The sequence below is a fragment of the Melanotaenia boesemani genome, chromosome 6 (genome assembly GCF_017639745.1).
Source record: "Melanotaenia boesemani isolate fMelBoe1 chromosome 6, fMelBoe1.pri, whole genome shotgun sequence".
Taxonomy (NCBI): domain Eukaryota; kingdom Metazoa; phylum Chordata; class Actinopteri; order Atheriniformes; family Melanotaeniidae; genus Melanotaenia; species Melanotaenia boesemani.
Window position 1 is genome coordinate 5,793,036 of NC_055687.1, and position 15,172 is coordinate 5,808,207.

Consider the following 15,172-nt stretch of genomic DNA (forward strand, 5'->3'; position numbering starts at 1 on the left):
CTATCTGTGTTGGCCCTGCGACAGACTGGTGACCTGTCCAGGGTGTACCCTGTTAAAATGCTGGGATAGGCTCCAGCTCACCTGCGACCCGAAATGGAATAAGCGGTCAAGATAATGGATGGATGGACATAGGATTAAGTGGTTTTTGGTGGTTCACCACTATGACAAGACACCTAAATGCCCAAAATGAGCTTCTCTCGAAAAAATAATGTCAAATTCAGATTTTTAATATGACGTCTGTACTGACTTTGTGTTCATGTGTTAAAAAAATTAAGATGCTAATTTCAGAGAATTGTCTTTTCATTAATGGCTTACCTTTGAGTGCCCTGATAAAATTCCCAAGTTTATTTGATAAATGTAGGCTGTATATTTTTTTACAATTATCTGGCAACCTCCTAAAATGTTCTTGTGACCCCCAGTTTGAGAACTTAGATAATCTGAACTTAAATTGCCTTTCATAGTTTATTTGCACTTTAACAAACATGTTACAAAGACCTAAGAAAAAAAGCAAAAAAAAAAAACAAAAACAAACAAAAAAAAAAAAAAAACACCAAAACAAATAAAAGTGAGTTAAAGACACCGTAACTAAAAATCAGGAAACAGCTCTTCAATAAAAATATGTTAGACAGAGATAAAGAAAAGATGGACTAAATTGATTTGAGTTTGCAATGTTGATTTAAAAGCTTTTTAGATACTTAATCTTATTCAATACTAATAAAATCCAAACACACTGTTTAACAAAGGATATACTTTACACTGTGTACCATACTACATTGTTGAAATATTGTAAGAAATATCACTAGAAGGTGGTTAATACATCATCTCACAGCAAAATGCACACGTTGTAGCTAAATCCAACACCTGCTGCACTGTTTTGATTAAAATAGACATGGAAATGTAAATCAATTTATTGGGATACTCAAGGAATTCCTTAAGTGTGCTACTTATTTTCATTTATATTCTTATCTTTAAGCTCATATAGGGGGATGTGAGAAGAACATGTGACAGGCTGACTAACGTGTTGCCAGTAAAAGAACATATGACATGTTGTATTAGGAGAAATTTCTAGGTCAACTGGAGTCCAGAGGAAATCCCTTTCTTGTCTGTGTATGGTCTCTTTGTCCCTGTTTTTCAGAACACAAGAAATCACTGACCATAGAGGTCACAGGAAGTAAACATCTGCGTGTGGTTGACCTGTTACTGCATCTGATCCGACTCCAGCAACTGCAGCATTAGTCAGCAAAAACTGTCTACAGCAATAACGTTTATAAGGGTTCAGAAATCAGTTGGAGGATGTCCTGTCTAGCAGCCAGCAGGACATTTCTTATGTCTGTTTGGCAGGGATAGAAATGGACCCGGGGCTCTGTAATTGCACATTCTTATACCTTGTAAATGAATAAATTGTCAGCTGAGAGAAGTAGTCTGTCATCTATGCTCCCTCAAAACGAACACGCAGAAGAACCTAAAGAGAAAGGTAAAAAGAAATTTGTGTGGAACAGTACCTAATTAATTAGGAAGGTGGGAAATTAGTACCTGCCTGTTTTAATAATGTGGGAAGAAGTACCTGTTTATTACTTGTGCATTTTTAAGGTCTTCTCCAACAAAATGTGAAAAATATATTTAATTATGTAACATATGGGTCAGTACTGTTTTGACTCAGTGTTGCTAGCATATAAAAATAAACATTATATAAACATTCATGAACCCTCTTTAACCAGAAGTTGTGATTTTACATAAAATGTTCAATATAAATATCAGTGGTTACAAAAGTTTAAAAAGTTTGAAGTCCATTTCTTTGAATCAACCCATAGAGACAAACTCAGTTTGATTAAATCAGTGTTTTTACAGAACAGTGACTCTTTGTGGTTCATGGTAATTAAAAGTATAAAAGATGTTCAGGCTGCAGGTTTGGTGGTCAGTTCCTCCATCTGTGGTTTGTAGACTTCTGAATCTTAAGAGCTCTAGAAGAGAAAAATCATATTGGGAATCATCATTTAGAAAAAAATATGCACATGTTCAGGAACTGTGATGTTTTACTCTTTTTAACCACATCTTTAATGTAATTTTGGGTGAATGTAAACTGAAATGAAAATGTATTTGTCTACTCTGAATAACGACGATGAGAGAGAAGTTGATCAGCTTGGTCATTTACTTTATGAATGTTTTTGCCTACACTAGTAGTCAAAAATCATTTCACCTTATTTGTGTATTTTCTGGATAATAAAAAACGTGAGATGATTTTTAATTGAAAACTTTCCAGGTGATCTCATTGGTTGGTGGCTGCTTTGGGGAATCTGCTATCTGAAACTTTTTTTACTACTGCTTGCATCATTTATGGTAGTTGTGAAGGTAAACAAAGCAGACATTTAACAAATTCAATGTTTTTAGGATTTATTTACATGCACAAGTCTCCAGTAACTTCACTCATTTTACTCTGCACTTTATAACTGATATTTTTCTTTTTAAAATCAAAGCTTTATTTATATAGTACTTTTCATACAAATAAATGCAGCACAAAATGTTTCATGGAATGAAAAAATAGGCGCTGTTATGACAAAAATGGCATAAAAATGTGAAAAATGTTAAATTATTTTTAAGAAATTTTAGTTTTGATTAGCGCTGTAAAAAAGTATAAAACATAGAACTTTATTTAGCACTTTTTCTGCAGAGACCTGTTTGGGTCCTAAGCATCGTTTTTCTTGAGGGATGATTCAAGGACGATGAGTGTCAAACTGATCTACAGCATGCTGCTGTTAAAGTAAATGTAAGTCGCCTTTATTGAGTTGACTGTATAAAATCCTGCCTTGTGCATCTACAATCCACATACAATCCGCCTCCTGCTGTTTTTCTCCAGGGTTTACCTTTTCTGGCTCCTTCTCGGTGCTCCTCAGAGCTTTGATGCCCAGAACAGCCGAGCTGATGGTGACACAGAGCTCCAGGACCGACAGGATGATCAGCACTGCATTGATGCTCCTCAGGAGCATCTGATGGGACAAAAACACTGTTAACACCACAAAAATGCTCAAGTCCTTTTAATCTCATATCCAACCATATTTCTTTATTTTTTATTTATTTGTATTTAATTTTTAAATAAAAGTTCAATACAGAAAAAAATCTAAGCTTTCAAAGCTTAAAAAGGGTATGGGATGAAGTCAAATACATATCCAGTCTTAAGCCTTTTGTTCAGGATAACTTCAGTGTTGACACTGTCACAGCATTTCATCAGGATATTTAGCTCATCACAAAACAAATCTAACTTTATTTATAAAGCTCTTTTTATGCCAAAGGCAACACAAAATGCTTTACCTGATCCATGCACATTAAAATAAAACAAGCTTTCACACACCGAAATAGATAACTTAGCAATTTTAAAACACACTCAATATAGTCTTTCACACAGTCACAGCCCCCTCTCATCTGCACAAACATGACTCCCTAGTTTCTTTCGCTTTATGTAAACGTAGGTTAAAAAATAAATAAACGCTAACAGTAATAAACACACAACTCATAATAAATTATAGTCCATAATATACATATGATTAGTCTCATAGCATAACAGTCTAAGTCATATCTTAAGATTTCAGAAATTATGATAAATTAATAGTATTGGGATTTAGATTTAGGTAGATTAGGAACACAGCACATCGGTTATTTGAGAGTATTTTGGGTTTGAGGCTGCCGATGTGCAACAGAAGCTGTGCAAAACCTGTTGCACTAAAGTTGCAAAGTCTAGCGGTGCTGGAAATATCACCACAGGCATGATGAGTGCATGACAAAAAAGTCAGGTGAAAAGTCTAGTGACTGCCATAACACACTACATTTCCAAGGGCATGGTGCCTATTAACATCGGTTATTAAGATCCACTGGCCTGGTGGAGAGTGCACAAAGTTAACTTTACATGGCTGAGCAAACTGGCTCATAAATTCCAGCGCAGTTGGCCATCAGAGAGATTGTTTAGTGGCAAGAAGGGCAGAGGTAAGGTCATTTTTATCTTAGTAAGAGTTTTATTTTATAACCATTATTTTTCCATTTCACTTAAAAAAAGGATATTCCAGGTTTCTTAATCTGGGGTTGAATTAAGTACTGTTATAATTTCACTAAATATAATATATATATATTGATAGTTAACTCTCTTGAGTCATAAAAGACTAACCTTGACCTACCAATTTTAGTGTAAGACTGTTGGGCAAGACACCTTTTTATTTTATTGGAAATGTTGAATTTTGTTAAAAAATTTTTATTGTTTAGTATTGTATTTAACTTTAAAATCCCTAATATAATTAGGGATTTTTGCACCACTTTTTTAAGACAGTCAAAAATGGCTCTTTTAGTTCTTCAGTTATAATAACTGCTATGGTCAAGAAATATGTATGTATATTCTTTAAATACATTTGAAAGCCGTTTTCACCTTTAGTTTTCATTCTTGCATTAGAGTAATAGCTTTCAATGTTTTAATGGTATAATATAATATATAATTTTCTGTCATATTTGTATATGCTACTGTACATTGTGACTATTGCAGGCTACTGAAGCTTGATTTGAAAAAATCATGAACTGAATTGCAATATCTGCCAGAAAAATCACACTTAGATCTTTTCCTAAAGTCGTTCAGCCCTAAATGGTATGAATAATTCTGAACATGAACAAAAAAGATTTTGGCCATATCTATTAGTGAAATGCAGTTTAGCCAACTCGTATGACAATTGGTACATTGCAACAAGTAGACAAAGGATATACAGGAAGCACCAACCAAGTACCTTTAAAAAATTAAAAAGAAAAAAAAAAGTGCCATTTTCCATAGGCTATGAAAAATTTTGAGGATGACTGTATTTCTTGCTTATCTAAAGCCTAGAGTTTAAAAAAAAAAAAAAGAAAATCTGATTATCTTACTGCACAGAGATCATTTCACATGACTGTCTTCTAAACTTATTTGCTTTTTCTTTATATTAAGATAGCTACTTTTTGCAGTGTACCTTTAACTTTTCAAGCCTAAAGTTCAACTTTGCAAACAGACTTACCAAAAGCAGTTCTGTACTCTCCAAGCATTTTTGTTGTAGGTAAATCTCCTGAGGATCTTGAGTCGGTGATGTGCCCCATCGGTAGTAGGGGTAATTATAGTAGCATGAATACCACAAATGCATGTTTGCTATATTGATGCTGTAGAGGACAATGGCTGCAATGGCAAAACCAACTCCAGCCAGGTTGAGAATCACATTGAGGATGACCTGAAACGCAAAAGTTGTCAGATTCTGTTAAAAAACATCAAAGATAATAAATAAACACGTCACACATTAGATTAGCCTTTTTCAAATCTGTGCTGTAGAATTAGTTTAAAAGCTGGTGTTCGTATAGAAAGCCTCCTGAAACTCCGTTACACACCCTTCTACAGGAAATCCATGTGGGATAATGTGGGTGTGTATAATCCTGAGAGTTGGCCTCAAAAATGTTCCAAGTAGGAAATCTTTCTTCTTATTTGTTTTTCACAAAAACAAGAATAATAGGTGACAATAAAGAAAAATATTCATTCATTAAAGTCAAAGTTCATTTACTCACCAGACATGCACTTGAAAACCTCTCCGACAAAATGCACGTGATGCCAAACACAATGAACTGGAGAGAAAAGGGAAAATTTAACTGTCTGAAGTCATTTCTATGATTCTATGATAATTGATTGTTTTTCTCTTTAACCTGGACCAGGAAAAGTGGTACTACAGCTGCGCCAAAGCAACAGAAACCTTTTCATCAGGAGTTAGGATGGGATTAATGAGACCAAGTGGACCAATTTAAACTTTGTGAGCATCTACCTTAAAATAGAGCCACACTGTAAAAAATAAAAACTTGCAATATTAAAAAAAAATACATTTTTTTCAGTGTTATTTCAGTTTTTTACCGTATTTTTGTAATGTGGAGAAATATCTGATTATTTTCACATTATCAAATATACTGCAAATTTACAAGTATAATGTAAAATACCATGAAAAACTAACTGTAAAAACTGATCAACCAACTTTCAGGTTGGTAGACGACCTACATCCGCCCATTAATCATTGCTGTTTTTATGTGAAGCACTTTGTGCTGCTTTTTGGTGTGAAAAGTGTTATATAAATAAAATCTGATTGATTGATTGATGTAAGTAAATGCGTTTAGTGACGTTCTATGCTAGCTTCATTTTGTTAAGGACACTCCATTCTGCAGGAGGCTGATACCTCTTTTGCTCATCATTTTTTATATATTTATTCTTGCTCATGATCATTGATCTAACATCAGGTTGCTTACTAGTGCTCCCAGCCAATAAGGAAAGCCAGTGTAATGTAACTGCCAAGAATAAGTGGGTATCACAGAGAGGATGACACCGAGGCCGATATTAAGCAACCCCACCATGATCTGTATCGTCTGTGAAAGAAAAAACACAAAATGAACAAACATCAGTTATAAAAACTCACTGTTAAATTAAAAATTCTACTCTCATTTTGATGGAATTCCTGAGTATGTTAATTAGTTCTGAATGAAACAAAAAAATATTTTAGCAGCATCGAAGGCTGCATCTCACCCCGAGTACGGACAGACATGATCTCTGGACCGTCCTCAGGTGCTGAGACACTGAGCAGCACACTGGACTGTAGCAAAGGTTCTTCAAGATCTGGCACAGAGGAGGCCAACGGCTTTGGGGGTCAGAGTTCATGGTAAGGATGGTGACCCCTTCAGTTTTTGTCATAGTCACAGACATCTTGCCTTCTCCTGGAAGCTGAAGCAGATGAGACAATATTGTTTTAAACCTGCTGAATCAGATTAAAGTCTCAGCTGTGCATAAAGACCAGGGTCCTCATTTATCACATGTCTGTAGGGTCAGTGTGACATTTGAAGCTTGTCTGTGGTAATACAGACTAGTTTCTTTCCACCAGGTCCCCATAGCCATTGTTTGTCTCAGACCAGCAGCTATGTTCTGCCCGGTGTGATCTGGAAAAAATTAGTCTGAAGAAATTTCAATTTCACTTTGAAATCCACGTCAATAAAATGTAGCGCGACATACGGCTCTAGATGTGGCTTGACCACAGGTCCGCACAACACCCTCACCACACATCATCCAGGGCTGGCAGACACTCCACTAACATGGAGACGAGATGGCTGTGATGCCGTTTGTCCAAAGTGTTGATGAGTTTCTTAAATCCCGGGTTGTTCACTGTGTTAACTGAGAAAAAGTTCTGTTTGTTACCCTGGATTTGATTGGTTCAAGGAAAGTATGTGTGTTTTGGTCTGGAGAAAAGACGCATTCAGAAAGGATGGTCAGCTGCAACATTTACATGGACAAATATTTCATCTATGCAACTGAAATCAGTTTGATCGGAGATTCAAGGAGACATGTTTAGATGGTGCTGGATAAAGTGATCTGATCAGTTGTGTTTACATGGACAGATTAAATATTATCATAATGCTTCTGATATGCTCAGTGCCGACTAGTTCAAAGAAAAAGAATTCAACCTTCTGGCCGTTGAAGTACTCAATCTTTAACTCTTTCAGTTTCTAACAAAAATGCTGTATCTGCCACAGTTCTTCCCTGAAACGCATTACGTCATGTAAGCCACACATAGCTCAAGCATGAGCGGAAAGATTATGGATTATTGCTTAAAACATGGTGGATGTAGGACAAGATGCTGGTTTAATGAATGACACGTTTTATGATGTGTATCAACCTAGTCTCACCCAAAAATGAAGAAAAAAAAAAAAAACAAGCATATACGCTTGTGTGTTTTTCTGTATGTTTAAAGTCCAGCTAATTAAACACAGCATGTATCTGAGGAAGTGTTATGACTTGAGGAAATGAAAGCGGTCCAAAAACTCCTCAATTACAAACAAGTCGATGTGTTCGTAAATGTAATTTGATCCACACACATTTAACTGTTTGTATGAACAGGAAAAACACTTTTTGAACATGAAAATGTAAATAAAACATACACTACCGTTCAAAAGTTTGGGGCCACTTTGCCATGGGATTCAATAGGGAAGTGACCCCAAACTTTTGAACGGTAGTGTACCTGATCAGGAATGGTTTCATTATAATGTCTGCAATAAAATCATTAAATTCAGTCGCCTGACAAACCAACTCCAACAAAACAAAACAACTGACCTGTTGTAACAGAAGCAGATCTCAGTGAGTCGAAAACACCAGGAGAGACTGACCATCTGTGTGTTGTGCAATTCTTCTATGGGAAATGGGTTGGAGTTTAACCACGGACTCATTTTCAGTACCTCCCTTCTGTAGGATGTTGTAAACAGTGAGTTAAGTACTTAACTCCACACAAAGACCAGTGAGCAAATATAATTAAAGGACACAATACTCGGAAAGATGCTGTCCTTTGGTTAAATGTTTTCTAACAGCAACTTTGTTAATGTATTTCTTCAGATGAACAGTGTAAAAAATAATGGAATTTGTTGGATTATTTCTTTGTTGTAACATGCTTCTTGGCAATAAATCTGATCTGATGTGTAGGTTTTAATATTTATTCTCCAATTATTATACTGGTTTTTAATACATTTGAACTAGTTTTACTTGTATACTTGTGAGACTTCTTTGTTCCAGTTGTACATTTTAACACACCTTCAGTTGTTGTTTAGGAAATCTATTAACTATATTAATTTCATTATACAGTTTTTTGCACTATGACAAACTTCATCTCTCATTTCTCTCTAAAACCTTTTGAGCGTCATATCTATAAGTCCAGAGTCTGCAAAGTTTAAAGCCCTGCTAGTGCAGGAGATAACATAAAAAAAACACTGTTGAAGTAGAGAGGAGAGCTGTGTTGTATCAGGACAACATGTGTAATGTGATATATAATAAATAAAATTAGATGCCTCTTTGTTTTCTTGTACAGAAGAGTTATCGCAAAACTCTCATGCATAGACATCTGTTGAACGTTATAATTTTTGTTATAACATTAGCAGCGCTGTTTTAGTAATACTTCTCTTGTTTATGTAGCTAGGTGAAAGATGGTGTTCACACTTTGACCACCGGATGGCACTGTCCTCCATTCAGCTCCCTAAACTTGAGGTGTGGAAGGAAATGATGCAAGGCAATAAACAGCAAGGGTGAAGCTTTACATTCCATTCAATGCACATGTTCTGTGCCGAGCATCTGAGGTTCATTAAAGAGGGTGAAGAAAAAATGCCAAACACAGTTTTTGCACATGATCATTTAAAGATCTACCTATATACATTGCATGGAAATGTATTGCTATGTAGAGCTGCATGAGACAGACCGCTGCTGCAACCTGTGAATTTTGAGTTAACACTGACATTTTGTGCAATGAGTATCCTAAAAGTGCACTACTGCGTTTTGTTTGATATTGTTGGAGTCTTAAAGGTCCCATATTATGCAAAATTCACTTTTTAATGGTTTTGGAACAGTCATACTGGTCCCCCCGCATGTGTAGGAGACCCGTAAGTGTGAAACTCTTTCAGGCGCTCTCTCTCCCCCCTGCTCCACCTCTAGGGAAGTAAGCGCTGAAATGAGCTTGTTTGAAAGCGTGTACGTTATGACGTCATAAGGGACAATAACCACTCCCCACAGAGCGATGGACCCGCCTACCGGCTCTCAAAGCCCGCCCTCTAAAAATCAACTAGCGCCCAGTGTTTATCCTTTTCGGCAACCCTCGTTAGCGGACATGGCTAAGCGACAGAAGCACTGTTCTGTTTGTGGCTGCATAAATGAACACGAAAACGTTTTTTTACTTCCATCCACTGAACCCACGAGGACTGAGTGGATTAATTTTATTTTTGGAGGAAATGTACCCGGAAAACTTCCAAAGGTTTTGCATGTCTGTGGCCAGCATTTCAAAGAGGACTGTTTCCACAACATGGGGGCATGGAAAGCAGGCTTCGCCAACCGTTTGAAGCTGAAGCCAGGTTCAATACCAACTGTCCGTGACACAGCTGGAGAGGTAAGAGCTGGCAGTTATTTTATCGTTTCGGCCTTATTAGTCTGATAGCTTGAAAATATATTAGCACTGTTGTAAATGTAGCCAAGTCACTGTTTCTACTGTTTGTATCCGGTGCCATTGTGCATCAGATTGATGAGCGTAGCTAGCTGTGTTCTCCGTGCGTCGCGGTTTGGGTCGGGATATTACTATTGATTTCAGTTACCATGTAAACAGGGGTAACTGTCTGCTCATTCATGTCAACAGGTTATTCCTAATCTTTCTGCAACCTAGAATATTGACCATAACCTGAATTTTCATGGCATGTAAACATAGTATTGTTTACATTGTGAACACCTAAATTACAGTTCATGGATGTTTTTCAGATTACAGTATCTAACATTCTGTGTGTTGTGTACATACAATATGTAAATTATTTTACTTTAGTGCATTTGCTGTCAAAATGTTAGTGGTCTGCAGATGTTATAGATAATAATTTGAAAAGACATTATTGTAAACTAAGTTTTCTGTAAGCAGGCCAGCACATCCACTTCATCCTCTCAGATACATGCATTAGTGGATGTTGGATGCCAGACTGACCCACTGGACAGGCGTACTGTAGGCACACAACTATCCTTTAGGACTCTAAAGGCCCACTACAGAAGTATCGGTATGTACTAGCCACCACTTGTACAATTAATTATGATAAATTGACTAGTCATTCACTTATATTTATGCTTATTACTTACATTTTCAGCTGTCCTTGTGTAATTTCTGAGCATTTTATTCATTACAAATGATATTTGGTTACAGGTGTACAGGCTACTGTGTCCTGCATAGATTTTGGTGTTGGGACCTCCACTGCAGACCCCATCTTTTTTTCATCCACACCTGTGAGGAGACCTTCAAAAAGACCTCGTTTTGCCCTTGAGGAAGAGCTGGAGCGGGATGACGATCCATTTGATGGGAGCTCTTCAATGGCAGCCTCAAAGGGGCTAGATTCCACTTACGAGCCTGGTGATTCTGCCACATTAACAGAGCCTCCAGATTTGTTGTAAGTCTCTATACATCAAAATCATACACTAACTGGAACGAGTGTTGTACTTTTAATTACAGTACTGATGGGACACAAACTCTTTCATTGCTCAGAACATGTCTTCTATTTTTTTCCACATAGGGAAGAAAGCCAGATGCCTGTCCAAAACATAAAAAAATACATAGTATATGAGAGCTGTATCATGGAGCTGTTTGCAGTGTGTCCTGTCTGCACGCGTGCATGTGAGGTCAGGACACGAAAACTGGGAACATTCCTGTCTGTGGAGCAGCGTTGCCCCCATTGCGACTTCTATAGACAATGGAAAAGCCAGCCTCTACTTGGAAGCACACCAGCTGGGAACCTCCACCTTTCTGCAGCAGTGTACCTGAGTGGTGCATCTTTTCCAAAAATCGCAACAGTAAAAGATTTTTAACTGTCTATTCTTGGATTGTGAATATGTTGTTGACTATAAAACTAATTCAGATAACATTACATGCATTATGTCAAGACAGACTTTTTGTGTTCTTTTTTTTTAACAATAGGTCTTCACGGCAATGCAGCTGCAGTCATATCAATATGACACTTTTCGCCGATATGCCAGAGCCGTCATTGAACCTGCAGTCATTCACCACTGGAAAACATCACAGGATGCGATGCTGGAGCGGCTCAGTCAGGAGAGCAAAGTAATACTTGGTGGTGACATGAGGGCTGACTCTCCGGGTATTTATGATTTAAAATTAAGCAGGAGGTGATGGATTGCTACTGAGTGTAGAAAAATTTGCTTCTGGTGCTTAGCTGACATAAAGAACATACTGACATGAGATAACATGAAGATTCGTACCCATGTTTAACAGGGCATTCTGCAAAGTTTGGGAGTTACACTGTGATGGACCTAAGTACAAACACAGTTGTGGACATCCAGTTGGTTCAGGTGAATGTTTCAAATTACAATTCTAATATAAGATTTGTCAATGTTATTTCAAAATGAATGCTAATTATATATTTTCTAATATGTTTTTCTTTGCCTGTATGTGTGTCTGTCTGATTTTGTGGTTGGGCAACAGAGCAATGAAGTTGGTGGTAGTTACCACATGGAGAAAGAGGGCCTGGTGAGGAGTCTGGCATTGCTGGAAGCACGTGGTGTGACTCTTGATTGCATAGTCACAGACCGTCATCCACAAATTCAGAAGTTTCTCAGGGACAGAAACATCACCCAATACTACGATGTCTGGCACATGGCAAAAGGTAAATCTCCTTATCCTCTTTTTTTATCCATATCCTCATAGTAGCTGTCACTAAAAGTGCTTTATAAACAAAGTACTTATATGTATGATTTCAAAATGTATGCAAAAAAACCTAAGATTATTTGTGTACAAACCAAAACATTGTAGAGGTATAAGTCTTTAGTATTGGATACTTTGCAGTTGATTATCATATGGTGTACTTGACTTAGGACACAGGGATGTTTTTATTATAACTTTTCTATCTTACATGGATTTTAGGAATTTCAAAAAAACTGGAGAAAATCAGTAAGCAGAAAGGGTGTGAGAAACTTCAGAAGTGGTTGAAAAGCATGAACAACCACATTTACTGGACTGCGGCTACCTCAACCACTGGGCCTGAGAGAGTGGCAAAGTGGACCTCTATCGTGAACCATGTGCAAAACATACACACACATGAGGATCCTCTTTTCCCCAAATGCCTGCATGACGCCCGGCAGACACGGGACAAGAAGAAATGGCTCCAACCAGGTACTTAAGAAACTACAACTTATTACATTAGGCCTCATTTATAAGTCATGGTCAGATAGTAACTTAGAAGCTTTCAAATTCATCATAGATAGTAATAGTGATTTTATTCTCTGTTGTATTTCAAAATATGCTTCTTTTTTTTTTGTTCATAGCAACTCCACCATTCTACAAGTTGGAAAAGTTGCTGACCAACAAAAGAACTCTGAAGGATGTTTCCAAACTGAGCCCTCACCACCAGACATCATCATTGGAGGCTTTCCACAGCGTCATTCTTCGCTTTGCCCCAAAGAATGTTGTTTTTCCATTTATTGGAATGCTTTGCAGGTAAATCAAAATTTGTTCACGGAGTCATGACAGTGGTATCATAAACTTTGCTTCATTATCGACTTACGTGCGTCTGTTTTTTTTTTTGTTTTTTTTTCTTTACTTGTACCTCCAGACTCTACCTGGCTGCGATGTACTACAATGAAAACGCAGACCGACCACAGGCCACAACCAAGGAAGGCGATCCTCTCTTCAAGGTTCACTTTCCAAAGGCTTTGAAAGGAGAATGCAGAGTAAAACCACATAAGACAGAGCCAACATTCAGTAAGTCTTACAATTCTTTTTATTATCTGTCAGAAAATATTTTGAACTTGATGTTATAATTATGGCTGTCATGTCTTTTTATAAATAATGAAAATCAAAGCACAATAAAAATAACTTTTGAAAAATAAATAAATAAAAAAAATTGAACAGGATATAACAGGATGTATTTAGCACAGTTTTAGTGTTTTCCAAAAAAGAAATTTTTCAATTACAATAAAAATAAATATCATCTTTTTGCTTGTGTTTTGTGAAACAGGGTATGTTGCTGACATGATGGACCTCATATTTGAAAAAGTCCTTGTGGACACGACACCGTACACAGATGCACTCTTGTCCATCCATGTACCGGAGGACCTCACAGCCCAGTATGAGCGGCCTGAGAAGGAGGAGGTCATTGCCAGCTATGTGTCCCGATTTAATCGAGGGCCAGTTTAAATCCCACATAGTGGCCTTCTGCATCAGGGAATTCCCTGTGGATTCGCAGTACCACACAAGCTGGAATCACAACACGAATTCTTTGTCCCAGGAAGCCCCAGCACCAGCTCACAAAGCTGCGATATGCCAAATACCTGAAACGACTAAAAACAATGGACAAATTATTTATCATTTCAGAGATTTGTTTAAAATCACTTTCATTATGCTGATTGCTTTCTACATTTCCCCCGAGTTCCTGTGAGCTTTATGCACAGCTCCAGTACTTCCTGATATTCAGTAAACTCCTTTATGTCCTGTCTCTTTTTACTGGATGAACTGATAAATCCTGGTGAGTCTGACTATTTACTGAAGTCAGACTCACCAGGATTAATAAGTTCATCCAGTAATGAGAGACCAGATATGTAGGAGTCTGCTGAATATCAGGAAGGACTGGAGCTATGCATAAAGCCTTTTGTGACATTTATTTGTGTTTTTCTGTTTATTTATTTGTTTGGTTTTTGATGTGCTGGTGGGGGATATTAATAAATAATTTGAAGTGTGTCATGACTCAGATCATTAGCAATTTTTGAATGTTACTCTTTCATGTATTTGTTTCACATTTATGTCTGATGAAGCAAATAAATGAGGATTTCACAGCATTTAGAGTTTTTATTCAGGCTAATACATTTTGTGAAGTAAATCATACCGGTGTATGCCTCTGAGCTGCAAACGACCATAGTCAGCTCTGTATATTTGGCTGGCATTCTGCAGGGAGTATATGTTTAGGCAGACCGGCTCAAACCCTGGATGGTCTACCATACATGTAAGGTCTTCATCAACCTCCTGTAGCCGCCTGGTGACCTACAGAAAATAGTGATATTGTAATTTGTAAGTCGAACTATTAGCATAACTACACGAGTTAGCTCTCATATTAGTATTGGCGTTCTTACCTGTGGGATCTCCAAGCAACAAACACATTCAGCTTCTGTTGGCATGGTTTCACAGTTTCCACAGGTGCACCTATCCACAATATATTGAAAAACTTTCAGAAAGTGACACAGTATGTGTTTGTGACAGTAAAAAGCTGCCGTTAGCTACATTGTACCAAATATGAAAAAAACTTGACAACATATTTAGAGACAATATTTACAACTAACCATGCAGAAACTCCCTGCTGCAGCCGCAGAGTTTGACCCTCCTCAGATATCTCTCCTTCTGGGTCCGACTCTGGCTCAAACTGGTAAGGGAGAACGACAGCGTCTCTACCAGTTGCCATAACGCTGCTGTTCACGAGAGCGGCATGAACGGGCATCATCCATGAACATAGTTACAAAAGAGGGGGAAAAAATTCAAGACAGGGACTAATGGAATGGCTGAAATTTTACTGGCTGGACGAGTAAAAGTCACACTAACCTTTCACTAACGTCCTGTTAGTCTTCTTGCTCGAACTTCTTCAGGAATGGGTTCCGGTG

At 37.4% G+C, this 15,172-nt stretch overlaps 2 protein-coding genes and 2 long non-coding RNA genes across 6 annotated transcripts; 2 read left to right on the plus strand and 2 right to left on the minus strand.

Annotated features, from left to right (window-relative positions):
* Window positions 1-594: 594 nt before the first annotated feature.
* On the minus strand, window positions 595-8,197 carry LOC121641307 (transmembrane protein 176B-like). Its single transcript, XM_041987380.1, has 7 exons — window positions 8,126-8,197; window positions 6,551-6,745; window positions 6,277-6,393; window positions 5,554-5,610; window positions 5,019-5,225; window positions 2,862-2,984; window positions 595-1,961 (listed from the first exon to the last, which is right to left on the minus strand). Exons 2-7 carry the CDS (start codon window positions 6,725-6,727, stop codon window positions 1,953-1,955), a joined length of 690 nt encoding a protein of 229 aa, XP_041843314.1. The 5' UTR covers window positions 6,728-6,745; window positions 8,126-8,197; the 3' UTR covers window positions 595-1,952.
* On the plus strand, window positions 2,693-2,985 carry LOC121641314. Its single transcript, XR_006010689.1, has 2 exons — window positions 2,693-2,764; window positions 2,855-2,985. It is a non-coding gene; the product is annotated as an uncharacterized LOC121641314 (long non-coding RNA).
* Window positions 8,198-12,882: 4,685 nt separating the features above from the next.
* On the plus strand, window positions 12,883-13,589 carry LOC121641313. The gene is made up of 3 exons (XR_006010688.1): window positions 12,883-13,022; window positions 13,138-13,286; window positions 13,543-13,589. It is a non-coding gene; the product is annotated as an uncharacterized LOC121641313 (long non-coding RNA).
* On the minus strand, window positions 13,324-15,172 carry LOC121641311 (P2X purinoceptor 7-like). 3 transcript variants are annotated; one of them, XR_006010686.1, is made up of 4 exons: window positions 14,842-15,172; window positions 14,651-14,720; window positions 14,407-14,561; window positions 13,324-13,864 (listed from the first exon to the last, which is right to left on the minus strand). XR_006010686.1 is itself a non-coding variant. In XM_041987385.1 (4 exons), exons 1-4 carry the CDS (start codon window positions 15,013-15,015, stop codon window positions 13,702-13,704), a joined length of 546 nt encoding a protein of 181 aa, XP_041843319.1. In that variant the 5' UTR covers window positions 15,016-15,172; the 3' UTR covers window positions 13,324-13,701. The 3 variants fall into 3 exon arrangements, 2 of the variants coding, with proteins under 2 accessions (XP_041843319.1, XP_041843317.1); XM_041987385.1 differs by having other exon boundaries at window positions 14,858-15,172; XM_041987383.1 differs by having other exon boundaries at window positions 14,386-14,561; window positions 14,858-15,172.